Source organism: Miniopterus schreibersii (assembly GCF_964146895.1).
Source record: "Miniopterus schreibersii genome assembly, chromosome: 4".
Classification (NCBI taxonomy): Eukaryota; Metazoa; Chordata; class Mammalia; order Chiroptera; family Miniopteridae; genus Miniopterus; species Miniopterus schreibersii.
In genome coordinates this window covers 81,766,331-81,793,579 of record NC_138105.1, presented here as the reverse complement: position 1 = coordinate 81,793,579, position 27,249 = coordinate 81,766,331, and the positions used below count along the sequence as shown (strand labels likewise).

Sequence of the window (27,249 nt, the reverse complement as noted above, 5' to 3'; positions counted from 1 at the left end):
TGATTCTTGTATGCAAAGCTGAGCATTCATTTGCTTAATCTATTTGACAGTGAGCATTTAGAAGTTTTGACAAATCCTTCCTCTACTTCTTAACGCAAGGCTTCCTCACAATGACCGAGCCACACTTCTCCCCCATGGGGCAAAAAGTGGTTCTTGAGAGAAGAGTAAAAAATCTTAGATGCTACCATGGTCTGTGGCCCTCCAAACAGATATACAGTATGTCTGTGGCATTAAAATTTCATGGTGGAGCCATTCTAGAAAAAATGCCTAAAAAGGGTCTTTGACAGTAGAGAGGGGAAGATGATGGGAAAAAGGTTGACAAACATTGTTCTATACTAGTCAGGAGAGAAGGAACTCTGAAGATGTGATGAGATCGAAATGAAATTGATGTTTATGAAATGCCTAGAACAGTGTGTGGCATATAATAAAAACCCAATATATGTTCACGATAATCATCAATATTTATTGTGCACATACTATGCCTAAGCACTATGCTAAGATTTTTACACACCTTATTTCATTTAATCTTGCACCCTCTCCATATAGAAATTACCACTATCAGTACAGACAAGGAAACTGAGGCTTAGAGAGGTTGGTTTAATTGTTCAATGTCAAACTCCTGGAAATTGACAGAGGCAACATTTGAATCACTGTCTGATTTCAAAACCCCACCTCAAACATGCTGAGGAAGTCACCCCTCTCCTCATAATGGGGTGAGACCTACTAATGGGGGGACAGAAAGAAGAGATAGATGGAATTAACTAGTACGTGCAGCCTTAAATAGCTCCGGACTGATGATGGGTGGTGTCCTTGTGTCCAGGGCCATGATGATGACCGCCTGTGATCTCTCAGCCATCACCAAGCCCTGGGAGGTGCAGAGCAAGGTATGGACTCCTCCTGACCCAAGAGGAGGGGAATTCCAATACTGGTGACAGCAGCTAAGGTAGCTTGGATCCCCCAGCTCCAGAGGCAGTCCACCTTGGCTCCATTCTCTTCTGGCAAGACATGGAAGTCACTTTAGGACTCCTCCCCTGATGACAACACAGTGGGGGTGGCGGGGCAGGGTGGGGTTTATGTTTGTGCTGAGCTGGAAATCCAAGTAGAGTAGAATAGAAGCAAGGGAGAGGAGCAGGAGGATTGGGGCTGGGGCTTAACTCCTTGGGTTGGGGGTTCTGCCCGTTGCAGGTAGCTCTGCTGGTTGCTGCTGAATTCTGGGAACAAGGTGACCTGGAGCGCACAGAGCTGCAGCAGAATCCCATTGTGAGTAGAGAGCGGACGTCAACCTGATGTTGGGCCTGTGACCTCATCCTGATGGACATTTGTGACCTTGCTGAGACAGAGAAATGTGTCCATTCCCTATAAGGACATAGAGATGTGTGACCTTACCATAGAGATGACCTTTCCGTAATGCAGGGTTTGTCGAAGTGCGGGCTGCCGTCAGCCTCCTTACTGGGGAACATGTTAGAGATATAAACTCACAGGACCCACCCTAGACCTACCTAAGCAGAAACTGTGGGGGTGAGTCCAGCAAGTGTGCCCTCCTAGAGTTTGGGACCCCTGATCCAATGTATATGTCCATAGCCATGTGTCCAATGTATATGTCACTCAGCTAAATAGACATTGACAAGCGGACACCAAAACTTGGATTTCTCTTCTAGTTCCAACAACCTGGGCACCCACCCCCTCCCCGCTCCCCGGCCCTGTTCTAACAGCACAGAGCGTGCAGGGGAAGAAAGATCTTGTTTGTCAAGCTGCTAACCTAGCGAAGTCGATAGTTGAAATCAGCTGGACAGTCTGACAGCTCCTTGCACTAGGTAGGGCAGGGCTAGTAAGTAAAGGTGGAGTAAAAGGGAAGACACTTTGGGGGCAGAATCACAGGTATGGGGATGGGCTAAACCTGTGAAGCGCTGCAAATGCCGGGGCACCAGGTGAGGCTCTGGCAGGCCTGAGCGCGAGTGGCAGGCTGTGAGGAGCAGGCAGAGCAGGAACAGCAGGGGCTGGTGGCACCTGTGACTCCCTTCTTCCCTTTAACACCGTACAGTGTAGAGAGCACGGTTCATGGACTCTAGGTACCCACCAGCCAGACCCAACCATCAGCAACGGCCTGCCATTGTTTCATCTACGCCCCTCCCTTCCCCTGCACTGCTAATCTTTTGGCTGAAGTATTTTAAAGTAAAGATGTCATTTCTTCCATAAATGCTTTATAGTATGTATCTCTAAGAGAGAAGAATTTTCAACAAACACACATAACCGCAGTATCATGATGACACTCACAAAATTAGTAATAATTCTTTAATAGCACCTAATCCCTAGTCTGTCCACTTTCCCTGAGTAATGAAAATCATTTAGTCTGATTTGCTCAAATCAGGATCCAGTCAAGGAACAAACACCTTCCTGTTGTTGTGTTTCTTAAGTACCTTTCAATCAACAGTCATTTCCTCGCCTTTTTTTTTCCTCTTGTGTGCCTTTTATTTGTTGAAGAGTGTGGGTCCTCTGCTATTGGGTTTCCCACCTTCTGGATTTGGCTGACTGGCCCTCGTGGTGTTATTTAATATGGGCCTCTATCCCTGTATTTCCTGCAATCTGCTAGTTAGATCTGGAAACTTGATGAGTTTGAGGTTCGGTCTTTTGTCTTTCGGCAAGAATACTTCATAGGTAGTATGGGGCCCATGGCCGCATGCTGCCAGAAGGAGCCAGTGCCGTGAACTCTGTCTCCCCCATGACAGCCCATGATGGACAGAAACAAGGCGGACGAACTCCCCAAGCTGCAGGTCGGCTTCATCGACTTTGTCTGCACCTTTGTGTACAAGGTGGGTCCTCCGCTTTCTCGGGCCCAAGTCTTTGTCTTTGCCTTTGATAAAGCTGGGATTCCCAAATGCCATCGGGAATACTAAACCCTGGAACGTGACCAGTGGGTGGCATTTTCCAAAGCCCTTCTCCTCTGCAGTGGCATCTGGTCCTCAGGGATAGCCCTCAGGGGTCACATGGGACAAATGACTAAGCATGGTTTCAGACAGGGAAGGAGGAAGCATTGCGGACTTACACCCTCCTAACTCCCTAGCTGGGGAAACGTGACAGGTCAGAGTAACCCAAGTGTCAGAAGATGACCTGGAATTTCTCTCTGAGCTCTTGCTCAAAGCTAACGTCTCCCTCTTTAGAAACCCACTGCCCCCAATTCCATTATCTGGGCCACTGTTCACCTCCCGCTTGTTACTTAGGCCATGATTACACATGAGGAAACAGAAGTCAGAGATGAAAAATGACAGGCCCAGGGTCACAAAGTCAGCCACGAGATGGGCAGAGAGCCAGGGCACCTGACCCTGGGTCCAGGGCTCTTTCCGTTGTGCGAGCTGTACCCCTTCTGTTAGGAAGTTCAAGTGCTCTCAGAGGTGAGCCAGGCCTCTCTGACATAACACAGGCTCACGGGGGCCTCTGAGCACCAGGGCAGAGTAGCCGATGTTCTCCATCACCCTCAGCAATGTCATTAAACGAGGAGACTGGGCTGAGGGCTTTATGCGTGTCAGTTACCACCACAGCCCTGCGAGGTAGGGATTATCGTCTTGATTTCATGGTTGAGGTGAAGCTCTGTAAGTGACCTGCCCAAGGTCACACAGCTTGTGGCAGGGCCTGGAGCTGGACCCAGGCAGCTCTGAGCACAGCCGGCCCTGGATTCACCCTTCTCCCTTTGGGTGAATCTACCCTGTCAATCTGCATATCAGTTTCCTCACCAAAAAAATCTGGGGGTGATGAATCTTGTTTTCCCTTCTCCCAGGAGTTTCTGAGGGGAGATAAGCGCTCCGTGAACTGTAATGCACTGCGCTCAGCGGCATGATAGTTATTCTCAGAGCTAGGAGCACTGAAGAATCCCCTTCGCCACAGCTTCATTTCGCTCAACAAGCATTTACCGAGTGCCTTTGTGTGGGAAGGGGCTTCCTGGAGGAGGTGCCGTCTAGGTGGAGGCCTCACGGGAAAAGAGGGCAAGTTAGAGCTCCAGCCGTGGGAAGGGCCTGTGTGCAGCCCACGGAAGGCGGGCTTCTCTCCAGCAATGGGCAGAGGCTGGGGTGCCTGGAGGGCTCACGGTGGCGGGGGGGGGGGGGGGGGGGGGGGGGGGGGGAGGGGGCAGGCGCAGGGACTGCAGGGCTTTGAAAGCCATGTGCACGAGTCTGGCTCATCTTGAAGGGCTGGGGGAGCCACAGGAGGGTTTTAAGCAGAAGAGGGATGGGATCTTGCTCCCTGGAGGCCACACAGCATCAGCATGCACACCGCTGGGTGGCGGGAAGCCTGCCACCTGCCCAGGCAGCTCCTTCCAGGGGCAGACAAATCCAGCTGTGCCCCCGCCTGCAGCCCGACCCTGCTCTCTCTCTCTCTCTCTCTCTCTTCCAGGAATTCTCCCGTTTCCACGAGGAGATCACTCCCATGCTGGACGGGATCACCAACAACCGCAAGGAGTGGAAAGCGCTGGCCGACGACTATGAGGCCAAGATGAAGGCTCTGGAGGAGGAGAGGCAGAAGCAGCAGGCAGCCAAGCAAGGTTCGAGGGAGGGGACGGGAGCCCTGACCCCCACGCCGAGTGCTCGCAGTGCCTGGCCTGGCCGCAGAGCCCCCCACACGGGGTGCCATTCAGGCCTCGCCGCCTCCCATGATTGTCCCCATTCTCCGTAGGAGGGCACTGAGGCTTCCAGAAGGACTGTAGCCGAGTCATACCATCAGTAAGCGGCAGAGCCTGGTTCCCAAGATTGAGGCTTCCAGCAAGGATTCCCTGACTGCCCCGCAACCAGTGTAGGACGGGTTCCAATTTGAAGGCTGTGGACATAGGGCCCTGCTCAGGGACAAACGAGAAAACCCAAAATTATTGGTTGGAAGGAATTTTAAAGGCCATATTTCCAAACTTCTGTCTGATGTTTGAATCCTCCCTATACCATCATGAGCCTTTGCTTGCATACTGCCAGTAACAGAGGGCTCACTACCTTACATGAAACCTCACTATTAGCTCTTCCTTGAACTGAAACTGTTCTCCTTGTTGAAACTTCCACTTAATGGCCAGTCCTGCCTTCAGGAATCGAATGGGATTCGTTTCTTCCTTCTCTCCCCAGTCAACAGCACCTCCCCTCCCCCAGCCACTTCCTTTACTGGTTGTGTGGCTCTAGCTCCCTCACAGGACATGGCTTCTGGTTCCCGCCCCACGCTGACTGACCTTCCCTCTTTCCATGGTTCTTAGCATGGACAGGTCTCCAGCTCCCCTCTCCTCTGTGTGGGGTGATTCTGAACTGGCGGCTACAAATGTGGGGCCACCACTCAGGGGTTTATAAGTTGCATCTTCACAGCTCCAGGAGGTGTACGATGTATCACAGCCACCACAGACTTGTATCATAAACACAATTTTCCAGAAAATGGCAGTCAAGTGTCCAGAGGAAGAAGTGTCTTTTTCTAATTTGCACAGATTGTCTTACGGGCTAGTGGCAGGTCTGGGCAAACTTACAGCCTGCACGATGTCTTTTGTTTGGCCTGAATTTGTTTAAAATGTGAATTTGCTGTCTGCATTTTAAAATGGGGATATATCCAATTTTTAAAATCCAGATCTCCAGCATGTCTATTTAAAAGATCAAGATCTGGCCACACCTGTCGGGACTTCTGCATGATAACAATTAAGCGGAGCTGAGTGGCAACCCCACCCCCACCACTTTAGGTGGGGCAGTGGAATCTCTCATTTGCCACAGTCCCCCCACCCCCTGCTGTCTCTCAGACATTGGTGCCAAGTGCGGGTTGCCATTTACCATAATTGTTATTTTTCTTAGTTTCGAGAAACATTCTTGCTCTGATTCCCCTTATACTTGGCTTGCCTTCCTCATGTGTGGTTATCTGTTGGCCCCTGAAAACCCTTGCATTTGCAACTCCTGGTCAACACCAGCGCAAAGGAGAAGCCTTCTGCAGCCTCCCCTCACCTGGCGTGTTCTCCTTCTGTCTGATTGCAGCCGCGGGAAATGGGCCTGGGGGGAATCCCGGCCCTGGAGGAGGCGCCCCTGCATCCAAGTCCTGCTGCATCCAGTAGCCCACGCGGGATCCGCTGACCAGAATGGCACTGCTCTTCGTGGGAAGAGATCACCCGAGCCAGGGCAAATGGGACACCTTCTTGAGAAGTAAAAGAGTCATAGGATTTGGAAGCTGAATGAGAACTTAGCTTACATCTTACCTAGGGGCTTTCAAACTATGTTTCAGGCTGGAGAACTTTTCATTGAGCTAAAGCCAACATTCTAGCTTTCGTAGTCATTAATTAAATACCTAATTAATGCCAAATTCACCTGCTTACTTAGAATCATTTTTGTCCTCATGCTTTTTCTACTTTATTATAAACACTTTCAACCATTCTCAAAAGTAGAGAATTATAGAGTGAATCCCCACCTATGACCCTATTCCGATATGGAGCTTCAGCCACATTTGTTTCAACTGTCCTTTTGTATCTTTCAACTTCTTGGCTGAAGTATTTAAAAGAAAATCTCAGACATATCACTCCAGACATACGGGTGTTTTCCAACATAACCACATCATTATCACGTGCAACAAATGAGCACCTGAAATCCAGCTGTGGCCGATGCTATGACAAGTTGTCAGGCTCTTTACTGAAGCGTGAAGGAGTCGTGGTCCCAGCAGCTGTGAATGCTGGGCAGACAGCCCTCAGTGGCAGCCCCTTGGGGATTACCTCACCTGCATAGAAACACTTGGCTCAAGGTCACATCCTTTCCCTGGGTGACATGCATCCAATGACTGATCCAAGCCAGGAGTTAAGGTCTGGCCATGTTGGCCCAACTCGGGACAGCTCTGCAGGGCCGTTGCAGCTCCAGGACTCCTCGTGGGGCCCACCAAGGCTGTCACTGGGCTCGCATGACAGCTTGGCTTCTCCCTCTGCCCCAGGCATTGTCCTAGGGGCACTCCTTAGTAACCACCCTGCAGACTAGGTCCAAGCAGAGGCTGCCTTTTGGAGAACCCACCTCATGACAGTGGTCCTTCTCTCTCATTGTCGCAAAGATGTCTAATAGTTGGTTTGCTTAATCTGATCCAAATAAGTTTTACACTTTTAGTCGGTATGTCTCTTAAGTGTGTTTTAATCTGTAACAGTGCTCCCCCATTTTTCTTGTTGCAGAAAGTACCAGTTGTCCCAAATTCTAGATTTATCCATTTGCTGCTTCTGTCCCTGGTTCTCCTATAAGCGGGTGTTGGCTCTAGCTGCTTTGAGGAGAGAGAATACGTAGTTCCTCTGAACTGTTTGTAAACCACTGATCTACTCTAACCTCCCCTTTTCTAGATAAATGAGGAAATCGAAGGCCAGCGAGGGGATGGGCTGTGCGAAGTTCATGGCAGTTCCCTGGCTTCCCTCCAGCAGCAGAAGCCCAAGCTCAGGAGAACACGGTGTACAGGGCACATGTCCCTGTGACTCACACAGCAGATCGATCCGAGTTCCTGACGCATGAGCCCTGCCCATAGTTTCAGGACATGTCAATAGGGAGCTGGGCCTGGAGCCCTCATCTTTTAACTCCCAAGCTCAATTTCTCTGCCCTCCTGAAACTGGCACCCTCGGAGCAGTGGTCTTTTAAGCAAAGGCATGTCCCTAAGCACATCACATGCAGTGGTTAAGTGGCAGAGTAAAGAAAAGAAGTGTCACTAGGGAACATATAGGTGATGCTGCGGGTGCAGGCTCTGCCCCCCGGGCAGGTTCCCTCCACTCTTTGCCATGCCTGACTCAGGGCTATGGTTAGCACCAAATGATACCACTCACGATGAGGGTTGCGTCTCATGTTGACTAAGTGTTTCTAATGTCCTAGGTACTGTGCATGATCTAAATTCTTCCTCATAACAACCCTACAGGGTAGAAACAATTACTAGCCCCATTTATCACATGACGAGGAAGAGACTCAGAGAGGTTAAGGAACCTGCCCGAGGACACCCAGCTGATAAGTGGTGAAGTCAGAACTGAAAGCCAAGCAGCCTGACACCAGACTCCTGGCTTGTAATCATTTCCCCTGCAATGTACTGCTTCTGAGAACCAGCCATTTTTAGGACCTTGGAGTTCATCTATGCAAAATGTTTTATTTCATAGCTGAAAACGCCAGGGGCCTAAGAGGTGCCTTGCCCAAGTCTGCACAATACAGAGGTGACAGAGCTGGGTCTCAAACACAGGTTGGAGGCTCTAAATCTCCCATTCTATTCCTTGTACCATTGAAGGGACTATTTCTGTGACACTGGGGCGTGGTTGCTTCCCCGGCTATGTGCAGTCATCAGGCCATCAGTGGGAACCTCTCACTAGGTTCATGAATTCCTGATTGATGGGGCTGGCCCCTGCAATGAACGCAGAAGCACCCTTCTCCTGAGGTTAGCACCTAGTAAGGGGGAGACATCACTGAGTAACGAATCACATAACGTCTCTAAGGACCTCACTCCTGCCAGAGAACCCTGCTGCTCAGTGCCAACACCCCAATCATTTTAAAGAGAAAAGTTACGACGCGTTCCCTTCCAACCAAAGAAATCCAAAATTTCCAGATTAAAAAAATAGATCACCTGAACGACAAACTACGGATTCCTGCGGGCAGTAGACAATTAGAGACTAGTTTGCACGTATCAGGAGGTGGGATGCTCACTGTGCCTGCCTTTGATGTATGACCTTCTCCATCCACGTTTCAGCCCTCTGGGGGCACGTGGGTATCGTGCACTTGGACAGCACTTAAAAATACTAATGTTAAAAAACCCACTCACGTTAAAGTAGCTTTAGGGCAAAATAAAGGCCAATAAACCCCAGAGTGCTTTGAAACTGAGGAAATACATACACATCCAAGGCTCAGTCCTGGAAAATGCCACTTCTTCGGCGCTCTGGCTGGGAGTGAGCAAAGGAAAACGTTTGTAGTTCCCCAAATACAGCGCACGATTCAAATCTGTTCTCCACATCCTCTAACCAAAGTTGCTTTAGAGTCGTCAGTCGGTGAGTGTTTCTGGCTGAAACCACGTCAAAATACCTCCTGCAGCACATTCGTTTAGTGTGCTTGTGTGAAAAAGCTAATACGCCCAAATAAGGAGCCCTTGTTCAGAAAGTGGCATCGCTTCATAAAAGTCACGGCCAGAGCCAGGAATGGGACATCTGTTAGGTGAGGGGAGTCTGAATGATTCATTATGATCCATGAAAAGTGCTGTGAAGGAAGGAAAAGTGAGCTCAGAAAATTGTGGATGGGCCCGGGACACACCCTGACCAGGGTCTTTTCTGAGAAGGTGACGCCAAAACCAGAATCCTTTCCCCAGCCCCTCAGCGAGCACACAGGACCAATAAAGGAAGACACGCCTGGGCAGGGCTGTGGGTAGTATTTCCTTTTTAATCTCCATAGTGTATTTGTTAAGTTTATTTATAAGCAGATCACTTCACTATTTACAGTACATGAGCATAGAGATTCTACAGTTTTTGTGATGTAAACAATAACTCCACAGTGGGAGTCTGAGAAAAGAAGCCAGTTCTGAAGTATTTACAGACGTTAAAATAGAACTTTATACTCACAGAATAATAATACATAGAGCAATTTGGTTAAATTATCTATGAAACTATAGAATCTGACAATGTACAAATACAGGAAAACATTTTCTCATTTAGAAGGTAAGACAGATGAATCACACCAGAAATAAAATAGGGACATGACAACCACGATAATTAAAAGCAAAGAAGGTTTCTTCCTTGCCTCTACGGATAAAGTATTTATATAAATAAGGACACAACCCAACGAAATGGAAAAAAATATATAAAAATCCTCTACCAATTAAAAAAAATAGCAAAACTAAAAACTCCATTCCCAATCATTAGCAGTGTCCTTTAAAAAAATTAAAATTTAGCTTTCTATTATAAATAACAAAGCGATGTGTCCCTCTGTGTAGGTGAAATTCTTGCACCTTTCTCAATAAATGCATCAATGTAATTCCACACATACACAAACACAGACAGGCATGTGGGTGCACACACACTCACACACACACACACACAGCCCTGCACTCATGCACCCCAGGCTGTAGCTACCTTGTTGAGCTTCCTAATAAATAATGCCCCCTACGGAGTACCCCTGGGGATGCCCAAACCTCACAAGGTTAGCCATTCCCTGGTTTGACCCTGTCACAGAGCCGGGGAAAGCCCTGGCTTCCTATTGCTCAGAATTCTCCAGGCTGCATAGTCACACCAAGAGAAAAGGATTTGAGTCCAAGATTTGGAAATGCTGGAAGGGACCATGGGGACCACCTTGCCCAGTCGATTAAGGCTAGCTACAAATACTGTCTCTTTAGGAACCTGGGGGAGGGGAGAGAGATCTTCTGTTGGTTTCAACATTAGCAGCTGCCCCTGGAAGAAGCAGCTGCTCAAAGCCAATGCTAAGACCGTGGCACAAGGAGCTGAAGGGGGTGAGTATGAATTTCCGGAGCAGATGGCACTGAGCCGGACTTCTGGATGGTCGTCTTCCCCAGAAACCGCCTGGAAATCCAAGTGGTCCACTTCCCTGTCCCACTGACCACCCTGACCACGCACCCCTTGAGATTTCCAACCTGTTTCTATCGGAATAGAACATCCCTCAAGAAACAAAGTTGGGGATAGTTTATGACTTTTTATTCCTAACACAAAACACTTGACAAGATTTTAAAATACAAAATATAGAAACAGAAACAAAACAAACTAACAACAAAAAAATATATAACCTGTTTGGCTATTTGGTGGACCCTATCACAGGCCATGGCCAGCCCCCACACGGAATCCTGACACCCAACCTCTTTGCTTGTACTGAGAGTACAGTGTGGGCCACCTGGCAGAGGTTCACTTAAGGTCAGCAGCCGGGCTGCTGGTATTGCAGTTACAGTAAACCCCTCCCGGGCACCGGGACGTAGGGTCCACTCCTGTCTCCTCTGTCCACGGCAGACAGTGCGCTGCTCAGCCTGTGTGCATCTATGTGGTTGATCCTTAATCCTCCTGAGTGGTAATCACGGGGCTCTAAATATTAAAGACAGTTCACCCATAACATCACATTTCATTCCCAAATTGGGTGTTGGGCAGCAAGGTGGCCTGAAGGATTTATTTGCCTTCCATCTGGGTAGCTGGTGGATACAGTCTTTGGCCACTAGATGGCGACTAGACATTGATAAGGCAAAGTGCTGAAGTGGAAGCGAACCAATCCCTTCAAAAATCACCCAGAGCAAGGCCAGCAAAGTGGAAACGGTTTTATTAGGCTTCCTTGAAGGATCCTTTGGCCAAAAAATGCAGCACAGAGGGGGTTCTAGCTATATAAACACCTCTCTGAGGTGCTGCTGCACAGCCCAAGGGCTGACCACGTACAAAACCGTATTTTTCCAAGCCCCCAATTTGGGCAGTTGGGTTTCTGAGCTGCTTCCAGGCGTGCAAGGCATTCTGATGAAACAGAATATCTGATAATCTGACCCTTCAAATCACGAAGAAGCTTCAGTCACCGCTGCAAAACCATTAAAGAAACAAAAAACCAAAGCTGCCCTAAACATACGCAGTGTGATTGAGGCCTCCTGTTGCCCCATATGTTTTACAATCATTTGAAAGAAATGCGTGAAAAGTGCCTAAGTTAAGCTGTTTTGAAAAAAAAACAAACCAGTGTATTGCTAGAATTGTCTGAGAGCAAGAGAGAAACAGCCAAGTGGTCAGAACATTCAGGTTAAAAGCTGTTTGGTGGGGATGACGACAAGGCTGACGTGAGGTTCGACAGCGCCACCAAGCCAAGCTGGGGCGGAACTTCGCACCATCCCCACTGGAAACTATGGCTTAGATCTGTCCTGCGGAGCTGGCCTCCTGGTATAGGGAAGCTCTGCCAGGACTGTGTGGGTTTGAACCAGCTGCTGGTTGGTTACCTTGCGGAGAATTTCACCCTGAACATGAGCTGGGCACAGCCAGAGAAGGGAATCTGAGCCTATTAGAGGTGAAACGGACTCGAGTGTTCATCCTGCCCAATATTCTCATTTGCTAGATGAGGAAACAGGCCCCGGCTCACATAGCAGGGAAGAGACATTGCCTTTTTCGCTCTGAGATGGCTTATAGTTAAATGACTTGGTCTGCAAATCCATTTCAATCAGCTGGGCTGTTTTAATTTTTGTATATAAAGAAGATAGGAACCAAGATCTAATCTCATCGTTCCCTGTTTCTAGGGCCTCCAACAAAGAGGCCAGCAAAGGGCTAGGCCCAGGATTGGCTCTCCTGCTGCTGGTATCTCAGAAGGTAACTCCGTTCTCTTCTCCCTCACACCAGCCCCCTTCCCTACCCCCTATCTCGGTCCCTAGGAGAGTATCTCACACAGCCAGAGGCGACCATATTTTCCAGTGTAGACACAGGGAGCCAGGCTGAAGTGTTGTGGTTTTCTCAAAGTGCTTTTATTGGTTCAATGCAAAGTCAGCCTCTGCCTACTTCCTGGGCATCCCGCAGCAGGCTCCCAAGGGCTCTCCCTCCTCCGATGTGTTTTGGGCCAAGGGCATCTCTGTGTACGTGGGTTTCCTAGCTCCCACGCTCTCCCTCCATTTACCCTGTACCTCCCGACTTGGCACACAGCCCTGGAGCCCATCTGTGTGTGCAAATGCCTCAGGGACTTGGGGACCAGCTTAAACATATTGCACGTAAGTACTAAGCAGCTTCCTTCCGCCCCAATGGGAAGGGGTGAGAGGGCCCCTCTTCTTTGGCCAATGAAACCATTAAGTTCACTTTATGTGCTACTGTACATCCAATTTCCTTCCCTGATCATATCTAACAGTGATAGCTAAACTGCAAATGCTAAGAGAATTACCGCGGTTTTGACGTGAAGTGAGTCAGATCAGCAAATCCTCTGGGGGGGCTTGTACTTCACATTGGAGTTGACCCATCTCTCGAGCTGCAGGTTCAGCTGTGGTTTCAACTGACCCTGAAGCCGGGGTGGGGTCCTGACCTGTCCAGGCATTAGAATCTCGCTGTCAATGTCTTCCCTGCTCCCTCCTCTCCCCACCTGCACAGCGGCCTGGGCATGTATTGCCTAGAAGAAATCGCTGTCAGAACGTCAACAAGCATAGGCTTTAGGCAATGAAAGCTCCTGATTGCGTCATCTCTTCCCACATCAGAGCTTGCGTGCTGAGTGTTGGAGCTCAGAGCGTTCCTCCCTTCCTCCTCCCGCCCCCGAAGCCCTGCCTCTTCCAAGCGTGTCCCACATGCAGTGCTGCCAGATCTCAGGGTAGCTGCAGAGCCCCCAAGGGTGCTTTTGGATTCCAAGCAATTCTCTTATTGGGGAGAACAAGGTGTGAAGGGATCGGGGGTGGGAGCTCTAGCTACACTCCATCCACGCATATTCTTTACCTCTTTGATGCATTTTCCTTCATAACCAGAGCCCCCGAGAGGGAGGATTCTGATTCAGCCTTCTACTGACTGAGGAAGGAGATGGAAGAATTCCACTTAGCGGTTGGATCGGATATTTTTGGAAAACACCAGCACAGCACAGAGACGGACAGTACAACCTACCCGGCGCGGCAGCTACCGGCACAGCCTACAGCAAGCTTTATGGCAATCACATGTAAACATCATCGAGAGCAAATACTAGGGCAGAGCTACAACGAGATGGTTGCCAGTGGCAGCTGCTCCCTCTGGGTTATTCCTTAAGTTAGTGGAAAAGAGCCCAAAGTTGACTAGTTTTCCTGGAGAGACCTTGGGAGTCTCCTTGGTAAGTAATACGCAGCACCGAATGAGTCTTCCGGACAGAGGTGGTCTGCAGGGTCAGTCAGCTTTAGAACCTGTAGCCTTTTATGTACGGGACAGTGAGCAGAAACTGCTGGACGTCCTTGGCAGGCATCCCCTCCCATCAGCGGCCCCAGCTCTGGCCTTAGGCACATCCCATCCCACTGCCATGCTCAGATCTCTGCTCTGCTCAAGGGCCGAGTATAAGTAACTTCAAGGGCCCTGTATTAATCTGAAGTGAAAGGACAGCTTCAGCTGACCCAGAAGAGGGGACAGACTTGTCCTTCACTAAATTTGCATTTCTTTACCCTGAAGTACCACCTGCCCATGGTAGAACCTCTGGCCTAGTGCAATCAGGGAAGAAGCCAATCGGAGGGGCTTAGAGGTGATCTAGTCCAATTCTGAAGCTAGAGTTCTTTCCTACTGGCTTCTACATGGTGAAATCTCAAGGACTCAGGGGAGGCAGCAGACAGATTAAATTCCATTCCATAACCATTTGTTGTGTGCCTACTGTGTGCTAGGCAGTGAATAGCTATAAAAGGAATTTAGAATGTTCAGGCCTGTGCTGTGGAAAGTCCCTTTTCTTGGTCCATCCTCATAAACCCCACCTCCCCCAAACATGTTCATGTCTGCTATTCCACTCTCCACTCCCACCCCAAGTGGGATTTTGTGTCACAGTAATATCAGGAGTCCTGTGCCAAGGAATGACTTTAGGGAAATTTACTCTCACAGGTCAGGACATGACAGACAGGAATGGGCCAGCATGAAACTCAGCCACCATATTAATGTGTGATGGAAACCTTTAGAAGATTAGCCCAAGATGTCAAATAAGTTAAACTCTGATCAATTAGTAATGTTTGCCCAAGGCACTGTGATGAAGATTCTAATAGCATGGCCAGGCTCAAAGAACATGTGTGCTGTGATCAATTAGTTATGTCTGCCACGGCCAGGGATGTGGCTATAGTGGCGCACATGCTGTGTATCTGCCATCTTCAGCTAGACACTGCCTTAGCAGAAGCTAAGACTGTAGAGCTGTCAGGGACCTTGGAGATCACCTTGCTTAATTCTCCCCCAGTCTATTTCATAGAAAAGAAAATTGGGACCCAAAGAGGTAAAGTGACTTGACACACAGGAGCTCAGATTCCCTATTCCTTCCAAAGCCTGTCTCCTCCAGCCTTCTGTGTGGGCTTGGAGTATGCACACCACCTAGGACAAGCTCATCAGCCCAGTTTACCTACTGAGGTATTTGAAAATCTTAAAAAAAAAAAAAAAATCAACTATCAATTCTGAAAGGACTAGGCCTGGCATTAACAATAGGTTAATTTCGCTTATTTAGTTTAATGAGTCAATTTCAACTTTGTTAAAGCAGCAGGACCTTTTTTATTTTCTTTTTCAATACAGAAATTTACCAAGGAGCACTGATGTCTGAAAGAGATCGAGTGGGAGCTGCTCTTTCTGAAGCAGAAGCTACATGCTCATCCTCTGCCCGGCCATGCTCTCCCTCACAAATGGCGCCCCCCAAGGCACCTGCAGAACATCCACGCTGGATATGGTTTTGACATTACTCAAGAACACAAATTTTAAAGTAAAGCCCAATTAGAATGTTCTCTAAGTTGAAAATTAGCTTGGAGGTTGTTTTATCCATCCCTAACCCTCACGTCCTCTGCCTGCTTCCCAGTCCCATGCCACCCAAACAACCTTACAGCTGAGGAAAAGGAAAGACAAGCTGGAGGGAGTAAGATGGGTTGGTGACTGGTCCAAAAGGATGACTGCTCCCAGATCACTTGTCCAGGACACTCCAGGTGTGTCACTGAAGCTCTGATAACATGTCCACAGGTATAAGCAAACCACAGTACACCTTGGATCAAAACACACACCAGAGCTTGAACTCACCTAAGCTGGCGAATCAGCTGTTGATGTAACCCCCATGATGAGCCTCAGGTTTCTAGTTTGTTGTCCAATTTAGCTGAACTCACCTCTACCAGCCCTGAAACTCTGCATCTTTACCCCAGCTACTGTGGGGAGTATAGGACGAGGGATTGGGAGGCCTGGGCTGGGTTGCTGTTCTGTCTACTGACTGGCTGTGGGACCTTGGGCAGGTCATTTTACCTCTTGGAGAACCGCCTGCCTCACCTGGAAGGAAGCTCACCCTGCCTTCCTCATGAGGATCTAAGGACTCATGGCCAGGCAGAACCTCTAAGTGTGAGCTGGGCACCTGCTGAGGGCTCTGATTGTAATCGAACCCGAACTCACTCAATGAGAGACAGGGCAGGGCTTGGCAGATAACGCCCAGAAACCTCTCTCCACTGCTCCTCATTGTGGCTGCAGGCCGCACCCCCCCAGCCACCCGGCACCTCTGGGGCATTCCGGCAAAGGGAGCAGAGCAGCTCAGTGGCAAACACCTCACGACAGTGCATAGTTAAAAAATCAAGGAAGCGATACAATAACCCCAGGCACAGTACATCTGAGCCATAAATACATTATTTTAAGGATATACTTCTTTTGTTCTTCAATTAAAAATGAGTTTATAATCCTGATTCTATTCACAAGTAACAATTTCATCATCACACGCTACAGACAAGAAATGTTATGGTGAATACAGCTGCACGTCTACGCGGGGAAGTCAGTCAGGAAGGAAGGGGCGGTGGGTGACTGACCCAGCACTTGGAGACGCACCCGGGACAACCCGTCGGAAGCGAGGACACTAATGTGGCAGTGGAACGTCAACACCATGGAAACTCACAGACAGAAGCAGCTTTGTTCAATGTAAACATTGATTTTTTTTTTTTAAAAGGACAGCAGTTTCAAGTCTCTCTCTCTCTCTCTCTCATGTCCTCTCACGCGCTCGCTCGCTCTCCTTCTCATAGACTTATTTTCTTTGAAAACGTAAACATATTGAAAGGGCCTTGTCTGAGGTATTGAGGTATTCCTCGGAGGTTAAGGCTGTGATCAGTGCAGGCTCTGCTGGGCCTCCTTCAGTAAGCTGTCAAAATCCATGGCTTCGTACTTGTTTTTCACGGACGCAGGAAGGGCCTCTTCGGAATTGGAATCTGGGCGGGGGGTGGAGGAGTCAGTGAGTGGGGAAGGCAGTGAGCAACTTAGAAAGGACAGACGATCAGAAAATCGGCCATCGTGGAGCGGACGCGGCCCACGGCCTCGGAGAGCCCTGGACAGTGAGCACCGGCCCTGCCACTCGCTGTCACACCTCCGCTGTGTGGCCAATGTCTCAGGGCCTTGGCTGCCTCTGGTACAATGGGGTGGGGGTTGACCTAGAGCCCCCCAGAGCTCCTTTATCCTATAATTCTACTTCCCCTAAAAGCTTTCTGCCCATTAGCAAATCATTGTGCATGTCACCTAAGGCAGCCTACAAAACTAGGGTGACCGCACTGTCTGGATGGATCTGGGTCCCAGAAGTGGATGTGCAGCCAGGGGGCGCGCTGTCTCGCCTGGAGCCCTCCTAGGTCTTCCAACACTCGGCCCTGCTCTACGAAGGCTGCATCAGACTCTCCCCCACAAATAATTCTCTCCTAGATGGTAACTTCTTTGTCTTTCTTCACCAACTTCCCCCCCAAATGGTGAGGGCATGGCCACAATATTGTTTCACTGTGGCCCCTAGTGGACAAGGCTGCTGCCTGTTGGGGCCACCATGCAATGCCCCTCAAGGGGGCCGGGCAGCTAGTGGCCCTATGAGGGCAAAGAAACTCTGCCACCTGGCTGTGAAGACAAGATTGGACACTCCAAGAGGCCACGGGAGACTTGAATCTCTCTTTTTGGTACCAGTCCTGGGACAGGACAAGATGGGCCAGAGGCCAGAAGGAAAGCAAGATAGCAGCCTCTAGGCAGAGTGGCTGCAGAGTGACACCAATCAGCACACTGGAGCCTGGGTGTGGGGCCTGGGTTTCGTTAAGGGAGGCTTCAGTCCCTCGCGCTTCGGGTCCCGCAGGAACGCAGCGGGCCCCGCGGACTTACCGTAGTCGGTGTAGCGGGGCCAGCAGAAGTGCCGGAGGCCCCCGTAGCTCAGCTGGAGCGAGGGCTCGTTGTGCTTCCGCAGGGCAGGGCCGTTCCTCAGGGAGAGCGCGGCGTGCTCGGAGCACCGGTAGGTGATGAAGCCGTGCTTCTCGCCTCTGAGGGGATGGGACAAGGGGGCCGTGTCACTGGGCCTGCTTGGTCGACACTGTCAGACCGCCCATGACGAGATGGGGAGCGGAAAGCCAATGATTCAGTACCCATGTCACAGGACCCCCCAAACAGAGATGGTGAGGACGATGCTACGCTGACCTCTGCAGTGTGACAAGAGTAAAAGCAGGCGCTTTACTGAACGCTTGGCAGTGTCGGTCAGCACGCAGCGCCCCACGTGCTCTCCAGGACCACCTGGGAGTGGCTGCTGCTCGGGGAGGAGGAAACAGGTTCAGTGGAGCTCAGAGGCTGCCCAGAGGCGGTGGCAGAGCAGGGGATCCGAACTCAGGCCTCCCGCCGTGAAGGCTGATGCTTCACACTCCCGTTTCGGTCAGGATCCCCATCTTCCGGATTTGCCACGCCTACGCCCCCATCCTTCAAAGCCAGCCCCAGCTACCACTTCCTTGGCTGCTAAGTTGGCCTCACCTTCCCTATCCCTGGAATTTTCTGCACATCTCATCCTTCATGGTTGACATCTGTTACGTCTGCCTGCTCAGCGTCCACTCCCCTTTCTCAGGCAACAGCACCACGTGCTCAGCTGGACTCGGGGCACCAGAATAGGTCACATGATTGTGGCCCTCCCTGGCCACTGTGATTTGTTCAAGGGTGAGCCTGTCATCCAAAGCAGAACCCCAGAGAATCCACCCCAGGTCTTTGCTGGACCCGTAAAGGAGATTCCTGCTTCCACTGGGAGGAGATAAGCTTAGAGGCGGAGGCAGCCACTTTGCCACCATGAGGGAAGCCTGCCACAGAAGGATGCCAAGACTCGGGGAGCCTCAAGTCAGTTCTATCCCCAACCCCGACTCTTCAGTTCTATGAACAAGAGAAAGAATCCTGACTGATATACCTGGCTGCGATGAAGACTCAGGGGCAGAGACAATATGGAGTTTCCCTACCACCCATGACAGGCTTACCAACAGTAGGCACCTAATAAATACTCCACTGAATCATGTTTCCTGACACTTCTCTGAGTCAGGCCAAAGTCGAACCCCTTCTGCCTCTTTAAATATGTCTGAGACTGGTAGTATGTCTCAGACTTGGGTGTGCTTTTAAAATATTAACAAACTGACCCTTCTCTTTAAATACTGATTTGCTTTTTGCTTTTGTATGTTATTGCCATATGGTATCCTGAAGACTGCATAGAATTTAACAGTGCCATTTGTATAATGGCTCTTTTTTGGAAATTGTGCTAAATACACGTAACATAGTTTACCATCTTTACTATTTTTAAGGGTACAGTCAGTAGTGTTGAATATATTCACACTGTTGTGCAACAGATCCCAGAACTTCATCTTGCAAAACTGAAACTCTGTACCCTTCAACAACTCTCCCTACTCCCCCTCCCCAGCCCTGCAACCACCATTCTACTTTCTGTTTCTATGAATTTGACTACTCTAGGGATCGCACATAAGGGAATCATACAGTATTTGTCTTTTTGTGACTGGCCTTATTTCTCTTAGCATAATGTCAAGATTCACCCATGCTTATAGTATGTGATAGGATTTCCTTTCTTTTTAAGATTGAATAATATTCCATCATATGTATATACTATTATTTTCTTTTTTTTTTTTTTTACTATTATTTTCTTTATCCATTCATCTGTGGATGGACACTTAGGTGGTTCCCACCATCATTGTGCACAATGATGCTATGAACATAGGTGTGCAAATATCTCTTTGAGACCCGTATATACCCAGCAGTGGGATGGCCGGATCATATGGTAATTCTATGTCTAATTTTTTAGGCAACTTCATACTGTTTTCCATAGTTGCTGCACCATTTTACGTTCCTTTCAAGAGTGCATAAGGGTTCCCTTTTCTCCACATCCTTGCCAGCAGTTGTTATTTTCTGTAGCCATCCTAATGGATGTGAGGTAAGCAATGATTCTTATGCAGACACTATTTTCTCACTGAGGCTTTAAAAAATTATTATTAAACTAGGATTTAAAAACCATAATAACTTAGCTTGCAAGTATAATAGGAGATACTTTAGAATTATTTCAAAAGTGATCAAGTTTTTGACATCTAAGTTGTGCATTTATATATAACCTATTCTTGCAGATCCCCTGCCAGATGAAACACTGCTTCCCCAGGTGAGTGAGGAAAAACCAGGTTGCCCGGGAGAATGGAAGGTCTGGGAGTGGCTGCTGCAGAGGAACGGAGGGGGTGTGAGAAGCGTAGGGCTTGCAGCACAGGGATGTCCCAGTGCACGTATGCCTTTAACCCCCAGGGGCTGTTTGCTGCCCTGTGCCACCTGAAGCAGACACGTGGGCTGCAGATCTAGCTCTGCCACAAACTAGATGCTCAATTAACTTGTCTAGAGCTCCCCCAGAAAGGACAGTCATAGAAAGAATGAATGTATACGTTACAGGCACAGTGTTGGGAAGTTTAAGAGAGTGCACAAGGAAACTAACTGGTACTTAGTGAACCATCAGCAGGTGTTCGCTGCTATTACTGGGCTGCAGGATCCTTACTGGTCCAGGTCCAGGCAGTGGATTTCATCAAATTTGTTCCACAAACCTTCTAGGACACCTCCTGTGTGGCCAGCCCTGGATGGGGGCCTCTGCCCTCCCCGCCCCCTCCTCTACCACAGCCTGACTCCACTGACCTCTTGCTTCTCCTCAGCACCTGGCACTCCACAATCTCGCCAAACACTTCGAAGCGCCTCTTCAGCTCGCGGGAGCTCATGTCGCTGGAGAGATTTCGAACATACACCACTCGGCCTTCACCCTGCTCAAGAAGGGGGACACAGAGGGACCCAGTCATTGCCTGCCTTCCCGGGGCCCCCTTGGTGGCAGGCTCCCATGGATTCCTCATCCCCAGTCCATGACACCTGGCTGAGCAAGTGACACCAGCTGGGGCTGGAGTCAGAGAGAGGACACTGACAGTCACTATCCCAGAGGACCTGTCCTGCTGGAGAAGGGGGCTGCTGAAGGTCGAATGGGGTAGTGACCCCCCAAGGGAAGCAATTGCTTCCTTGAAGAAAATGAGCAGAGACTGGGTGGAGAAAGCAGGGGGGCTCACTGCTGTTAATATAACTGCGTACTCAACAGCTTCCACATTTCTTTTGAGTCTGAGACATTTTTTTGGTAGTGGGGTAGGTGTTGAGGTGGAAAGGCAAGGTGGTAGCGGGCAAGCCTTGGGAGTCAGAGTGGGCTGGGAGAAAAGCGATAGGACGGGGTCACAGGGCTACTGGAGCCAACATTAGCCTTGGTTCTGCCAGGGCAGTGTGTAGGGTGGGGAACCTTTTTTCTGCCAAGGGCCATTTGGATATTTATAACATCATTCGTGGGCCATACAAAATCATCTTTAAAATTAGCTATGAAAAAAGCTCCTAGATTTACTGAATTGCGAGTCCCGCCTGTGGTTGCCTTGAAAGGGCCAGACCAAGAGACTTCACAGGCTGGTGGATGTTCCCCACCCCCTGGTGTAGACACTGGAAGCAAGATCACCTTCAGGTGGGCTCGGGACCATGCCCGAGGGCCCCTAGGACAGCCCAGCAAAGGGAAGGGGTCGGGGGATGCCTGGCCTCTCCTCATGATCTTTGATGGCATCCAGTTAAAAGCCCAGTACTACCATTGGAAGAATGGCTTTGACCTGCTGGAGAAACTCCAGCCATGTTCCTGGAAACCTGTGCTCCCATAGTTTGGACAGGCTTTCTCTGGAACAGGTTAAGGCCAGTGATTCTGGAGCCACCCCATTCTTATACCACGGATAGGTAGGGAGGAAAGGCCTGGGGCCTACAGAAGGGCTCTGCTGTCAACAGCCATGGGAACCATGCATCCCACACCAGGATACAATGGGCTCAGTTAAGCTCAATGGGAAAATCCCCTCCCCCGGCCTCCTGGCAGTTCCTTGAATTCATCACACTCTTTCCTGCCTTGGCCCCATTGTTGCTTGGTTGGCACCTTTCATCCCTGAGGGCCCAGCTCCTGAAAGATGCCCCCACCCCAGACCACCACCTAAATACATCTTCCCGGACAGCCAGAGCGTCCCGTCCTGACTGACTACTTTCACCGCACTTCTCCCGATCTGTAATTAAGTGTTTATTTTTGGTTTATGAGTCTGTTGTCTCTCTCTCCCTCTCTTCTGCCCCAACCACAGGAGTGGGGATCTCATCTGTCTTGTTCATTGTTGTCGCCCAGGCCTAGGACAGTGCCGGGCATGTCACAACTGCTGAATGGTCTCACAGAGATTCTAAGAAGATGCTCCACGCAGCCTATGGTCATAAGCACCTGCTTGTGGACAGCTCTGCGCAGGCATAGCCCATGTGTGCCCCCTGACTCCTCCTGAGGCATCCGTCATGGGGAAAGCAATCAAGTGAGAGTCTGTTTCTTTCTGTGCTTCTGTCTTACTATCCCTTCCCTCCTTTCCAATGACATAGAGGGGCTGGCTGCACCCTAACACATCCCCCGCAATTCCCGATTAATCTTCCCTGTGGGGTGGGTGCTCGGCAATAGGTTCACCAGGCAGGGCTGGGTCTATGGACTCACTTTGGGGAAGGATTATGGAGAATGGGGAATAAGGGACAGACTCTCTTGATCCCTTAGACCTGATCAAGCTGGGGGACCTTTAGGAAGCATAAGGCCTAACTCTCTTATGTACAGATGAGCAAATTGGGACACCTGCCCAAGGTCACACAGAAGGTGGTGGCGGGGCTGGTCAGCCCAACTCTGCTCCCCCTACCATGGCACCTGCCCTCTGGGTCCTGTGCAGCCCCAGATGCTGGGCCCTAAATCACCAGCAACTGTATGCATCACAGCCAGCTCCTTTGCATGGTGCCACCTTTGATGCCCTTTGGTGACCCTTGTGCTTTTCCAAATGAGAAATATAATTATCTTCTACAGGCCACAGACAACCTCAAAGGGCTTTGGAGCTACCAAATCCCGGCCCTTCCTGACACCCCTGCTGATTCCCATTCCCTACGGGATCTGGGGACCCCAGGTCACTTACAATAGCCTTTTCCCGCCGCTTCCTGGCATGCCGGACGCTTGGCATTCCGTCTGAACACGGCCCTCTGCTCTCACATCTGTCAGTGAACAAGCAAAGCAGAGGCACTCACTCTCAGGAGGGACCACGAGGGGCAGGGGTGGAGCTGCTCCAGGAGGCAAGGGCCGCTTCTTTCTGGAACTCACTCATGAGGGCAGAACTGAGGGCCCCCTGGCCTCAGCAGCGACTGCCAGCCCCTCAAGTGGGGCTGAACACTGACACACAACTTCTGCCCCCTTCTGGGACCAGATCGCTGGGAACCACTGCATCGCTGATCATAACCCTTCTGAACCTGGCCTTTCCATGCCTTTAGGAATAGCAAGGCCCTTTTACTTCATTCTAGTATTTGATCTGATGGAAAAAACCAACGAGGTCTTATGTTTCCCCATTTTCCATATGAAAACCCTGAGGCTCAGGGGAAATATGGAATTTGCTGAAACTAGAGAGCAGGGAAGCCAGAGATAGAAGGACCCACTGATCTCTATTGGTGCCTGGCCCAGAAGCAACCCCGGCCATCACAGCCCCATGTCCAGTCTGGATATCAGGCTACTCAGTCCAGATGCACAGCCCGAGGAGGCCCATGGGTGCCTCATGCCTGTGCCTTCCTGTCTGTCTGCAGGCTACCCCACCCTCTGGAGGGAGCACGGCATGTGGGGTGTGGCCGAGTCCAGCTCTGCCACATGCTGTCTGCATCCTTGGGAATCCGATACAGCACAGAAGATAAGAGCAGGGCTATTGAATCAAACAGCCTGTGCTTGAATCCTCCCTCTACCACCTCCCTGCTGGGTGACCTTGGGGCAGGTAAGTAAGCCCTGTCGGGTCATCTGCAAAATAGGAAAAAGCAATGGTCTCCACCTCCTCGGCCTTCTGGATCAAGTCAGAAAATGCACGTCAGTGCTGAGCCCAGGAACTGCTCAGTAACTGCTTGCTATGTATTTCTATTGAACCTCTTTGAGCCTCAGCTTCCTCATCTATAAAATGGGGATAAGAAGCAGATGCACCCTCCAAATGCATCTGTGAAGCTCAAATAGGGTAAAAGAAGGGGGCGTAACCTGTGAACTTTGAAGTGCTTGCTAAACAATAATAGTACCATCATCCATTTGCAACAGAATTGGCAGTTTCCCATAAAGAGTCGAGAGTAACTGGAAGGTTCTGAGGGGTTTGGGGTTTGTGTTTTCAAACCAGTTCAACATGCTTCAGGTTGAGCAATGTTTGGTAGTGAAGCACAGGGAAAGAATCGTGGGTCTGGAGAAGGCTGACGACAAGTTTACCAGGCTTACCAGGTGCTGAGCTCTGCCAGGCAGCCAAGCAGGAACTTTCCCAGTGAGAAGAAAAAGCCAGGCCTGAACTTGGCCAAAGAGCGAGAAGACATGGGGGTTTCTAGAGAGGCTCCCAACTCTTTGCCAGCAAGCCCATGAATGCAGGCCCTACCTAAACATCCCTGAACCTGTCGGGGGGGGGGGGGGGGGGGGGGGGGGGGGGGGGGAGGAGGCTGAGCAGCTCCAGCTCCATTGGGTTACAACAGAAATGGAACGTCAGTAGCTTCTGAGCAAACGTGGCAGAGAAACTGCCTAATGTAAACACTGAGTCATTTAGCTCAGAGCAACCCCTAGGGAAAGGAGAGCGAAGCCGGAAAGAAAGAGAGCTCAGAGGTCTGCCGGAAGACGTTCTGATTGATCACCCTGGCTTATTCTATAGAAGGGCTTTTAGAGAAATCACTGGGGAACTCATTTTGAGTAACAGCCCAGGGCTTCTAAACATTAGTGTCTGGGGAGTCCCTTAAAATTGAATGCCCAGTTAGATGTCTATGCACATTTTAATGGGGGAGAAGAAGCCTTTGCTTTAATCAGATTTTCAAACAGCTGGTGTAAATATGTAAATAGAAAGCTGAATTTCTCTAAGAAAAGGTATCTTTCTATTATCAAATTCTGGGAACTCTGGGCGTCATCACCTGGGAACTGGTGAGAAATGCAAATTATCTTCCCCCACCTCCCAGACCTACAGAATCAGACACTCTGGGGATGGGGCCCAGCCATCTGCTGTTAACAAGCCCTCCAGGTGACTCAGCTGCGCGGCTTGAGCACCATCTAGTGGTCACCCAGGTGCACCTCAGGCAGAGGGTTTGGGACCTGCGCCAGCATCAGCACCAGCACCAGCACACCTCAGGCCTCCCCGCAGGAAGATCCCGCTGGGATCCGGGAGAGAAGCAACCTGTCTCCACCAAAACCTGTCAAACCTCCATTCTTTATGCCCCGCTCCCTACTGACATTTGGACCGACTCCCTCTGCAGTCCGGTTCAATGAGCAAAGATGGGGTGAGCGAACAGGCTCATGACGCACCACCGCCTGATCGCTGTGCAAAGGTAGAAGAGCTCCCCGGGGGGTGGCTGGCTGTGGAAAGTCACAGCGCAGCTCAGCAGTACCGAGAAATGGGAATAAACCTTTCACTGCTTTAAACCCAGGTCTTTTTCAGAACACAGAATAGAATTATGCTGATTTTCCTTTTACACGTTAGTGTCACATAGATATTAAACTGTGTGGGTAAGTATGTTTCCACAAAAATCTATCCATTTTACAAATATGTAAGCAGAAAACAGATGAGTAAGAACTTTGGGCCACTCCTGACTTCCTGAGCAGGCTTCACTCACCTGCGGCACCTGCCCGCGGCTCCCCCAAGGAGACACCTTCAGGCGTGTAACAAGGCCATGGACCACACAGGGAAATGCACACCCAGTTTCAAGGCTCCTCCCTCCCCTGGCACCCTGGAAACTGGGGTTCTCAGGTGCCCACCGTCCCTCCTGAGGCCACCCATCTGTACCTGAAGGTCCTGCGGATGGCTGGTGACCGGGAGCGGCAGGATGAGGAGCCAGAGCTGGAGCGGCTGCGGGAACAGAGTTGCCAACTGGCCTTGCTTGGGGGGCTCTGGTAGGGGCAGTGGTCAGAGCGAGGGGGGCTGACCCCCGAGTCCTCGTCATTGTCCTCCTCCTCCTCCTCCAGGAGGAAGCTGCTCTCGCCACTGCTGCTGCTGCTGTCCTCAAAAACAGTGTCATACTCAGGGCTCTTGCAGGAGGCCAGGTCTTCGTCTTCCAGGGCGGTCTCCAGGAGCCCAAAGTGCTTCGTGAGGCTGGCGCGAATCTCGTGGTCTCTCAGCAGCAGACTGTCCTTGGGGGGTGCACCTGCGTCACAGCTTCTGTGTTCCTCCTTGCCAGAGGGCTGCGCCTCAGCCTGCGGGGCACCTTGCTGGGGCCAGTCCTCAAGGTGGACCCCAGATGGCTCCCAGGACCTCAGCACCTTCCTCTGCAGGGCACCCTCTGGCTTGAGCACCTGGCAGTAGTCATGGTCTCCAAAGGAACAGGAGAAGGGGCGCTTCTGGCCAGCCTGGGAGGCGGGCTGGGCTGTGGCATGCCGCAGGTGAGACAGGAGCTCACTCCGCTCCGGGTGCTTCTTTGGCAGCTTGTGGGCCGCCCCTGTGGCAGCCCTGAGCTGGAGGCCCTCCAGGGTGGGGAGGCTGGGAGCTATGTCTTTGCCTGGGCTGTGCTTGATGTCCGGCTTGAAGGGGTCCTCCTCTGTGGGTTTGTACGGAGGCGTGGTGGGTGGGGTGAGTCCTACCCGTGCAAGAGAAGAAACATGAGCTGGAGACTGATCACTTCTCTAAGAGGCACCTAGTTTGGGATGGCAAAATGTGACTCCACTCCCAAACCCAGCAGGCATCGCTAATGGATTACTGCACTGCTGGCTGAGCCTGGACGTGGCCTGGAACTCCTCAGAGTCCACCATCCATTTTTTGGAGCTGACATGTGATGAAATCCATTCGCCTTCCCTTCTGTAGCCTGGCAATGGCAGCCGAAGCCTCCGGGTCACCCAGAATAACTCTTCCTGCTCCACAGTCATTCAACAAGACCTCCTAACTCTTCCTCCCAACTGCCCGCAACCCGGAGGTGACCACCAGGCGTCCTTAGTGCTCCTGCATCTGACCTTGGCCTCCATTCTCCCCCATGCACAAGAGGGAACTTGGTAAAATACCACAGATCAATTCCTCTCTGGGGCTGCCGAAGTCTGCAGGATCAAGACCAAACCCCTCAGCCTGGTATTCCTTGCAGTCTTTTGTGGCTGCTCTTTCCTGACCCCATGTCCTGCCATGTCACTACACCAGGTGAGCAGTCTCCTCAGGTGCATCTGTACTTTTCACTCTGTGCTTTACTCGCGCTGATTCCGCTGCCAGGGATAACCCTTCTTTGTCTCTCCAACTACTACTCATCTTGCAAGCCCAGCTCAAATGCCCCCTGCACTGGGTGCCCTGCAGATCTGCCCAGGCTCCCGTCTTAACCTCCCCCCCACCTCTGTGCTCCCAGAGCTCTTATGCATACTTTGG

At 50.5% G+C, this 27,249-nt stretch overlaps 2 protein-coding genes across 3 annotated transcripts in view; one reads left to right on the top strand and one right to left on the bottom strand.

Annotated features, from left to right (window-relative positions):
- The window catches only part of PDE6A (phosphodiesterase 6A), a gene marked incomplete at its 5' end in the record, with an annotated part of 44,202 nt that extends 37,906 nt beyond the window's left edge, over nucleotides 1-6,296 (top strand). Inside the window, 5 exons of the mRNA XM_081137506.1 lie at nucleotides 821-884; nucleotides 1,186-1,260; nucleotides 2,727-2,810; nucleotides 4,384-4,531; nucleotides 5,973-6,296. Of these exons, the coding sequence (XP_080993632.1) occupies nucleotides 821-884; nucleotides 1,186-1,260; nucleotides 2,727-2,810; nucleotides 4,384-4,531; nucleotides 5,973-6,049 (448 nt within the window). The 3' untranslated portion in view covers nucleotides 6,050-6,296. The remainder of the gene's footprint in view (nucleotides 1-820; nucleotides 885-1,185; nucleotides 1,261-2,726; nucleotides 2,811-4,383; nucleotides 4,532-5,972) is intronic.
- Nucleotides 6,297-16,224: 9,928 nt separating this feature from the next.
- PPARGC1B (PPARG coactivator 1 beta) overlaps nucleotides 16,225-27,249 on the bottom strand; it is a 97,108-nt gene continuing 86,083 nt past the window's right edge. Inside the window, exons 8-12 of one of the 2 annotated variants that reach the window (XM_081137505.1) lie at nucleotides 25,696-26,482; nucleotides 22,843-22,918; nucleotides 20,498-20,619; nucleotides 17,684-17,838; nucleotides 16,225-16,764 (exon numbers count right to left, since the gene is read on the bottom strand). In XM_081137505.1, the coding sequence (XP_080993631.1) occupies nucleotides 16,664-16,764; nucleotides 17,684-17,838; nucleotides 20,498-20,619; nucleotides 22,843-22,918; nucleotides 25,696-26,482 (1,241 nt within the window). In that variant the 3' untranslated portion in view covers nucleotides 16,225-16,663. Of the gene's footprint in view, nucleotides 16,765-17,683; nucleotides 17,839-20,497; nucleotides 20,623-22,842; nucleotides 22,919-25,695; nucleotides 26,483-27,249 lie in introns of both variants that reach the window. The other variant, XM_081137504.1, reaches the window with a different exon arrangement.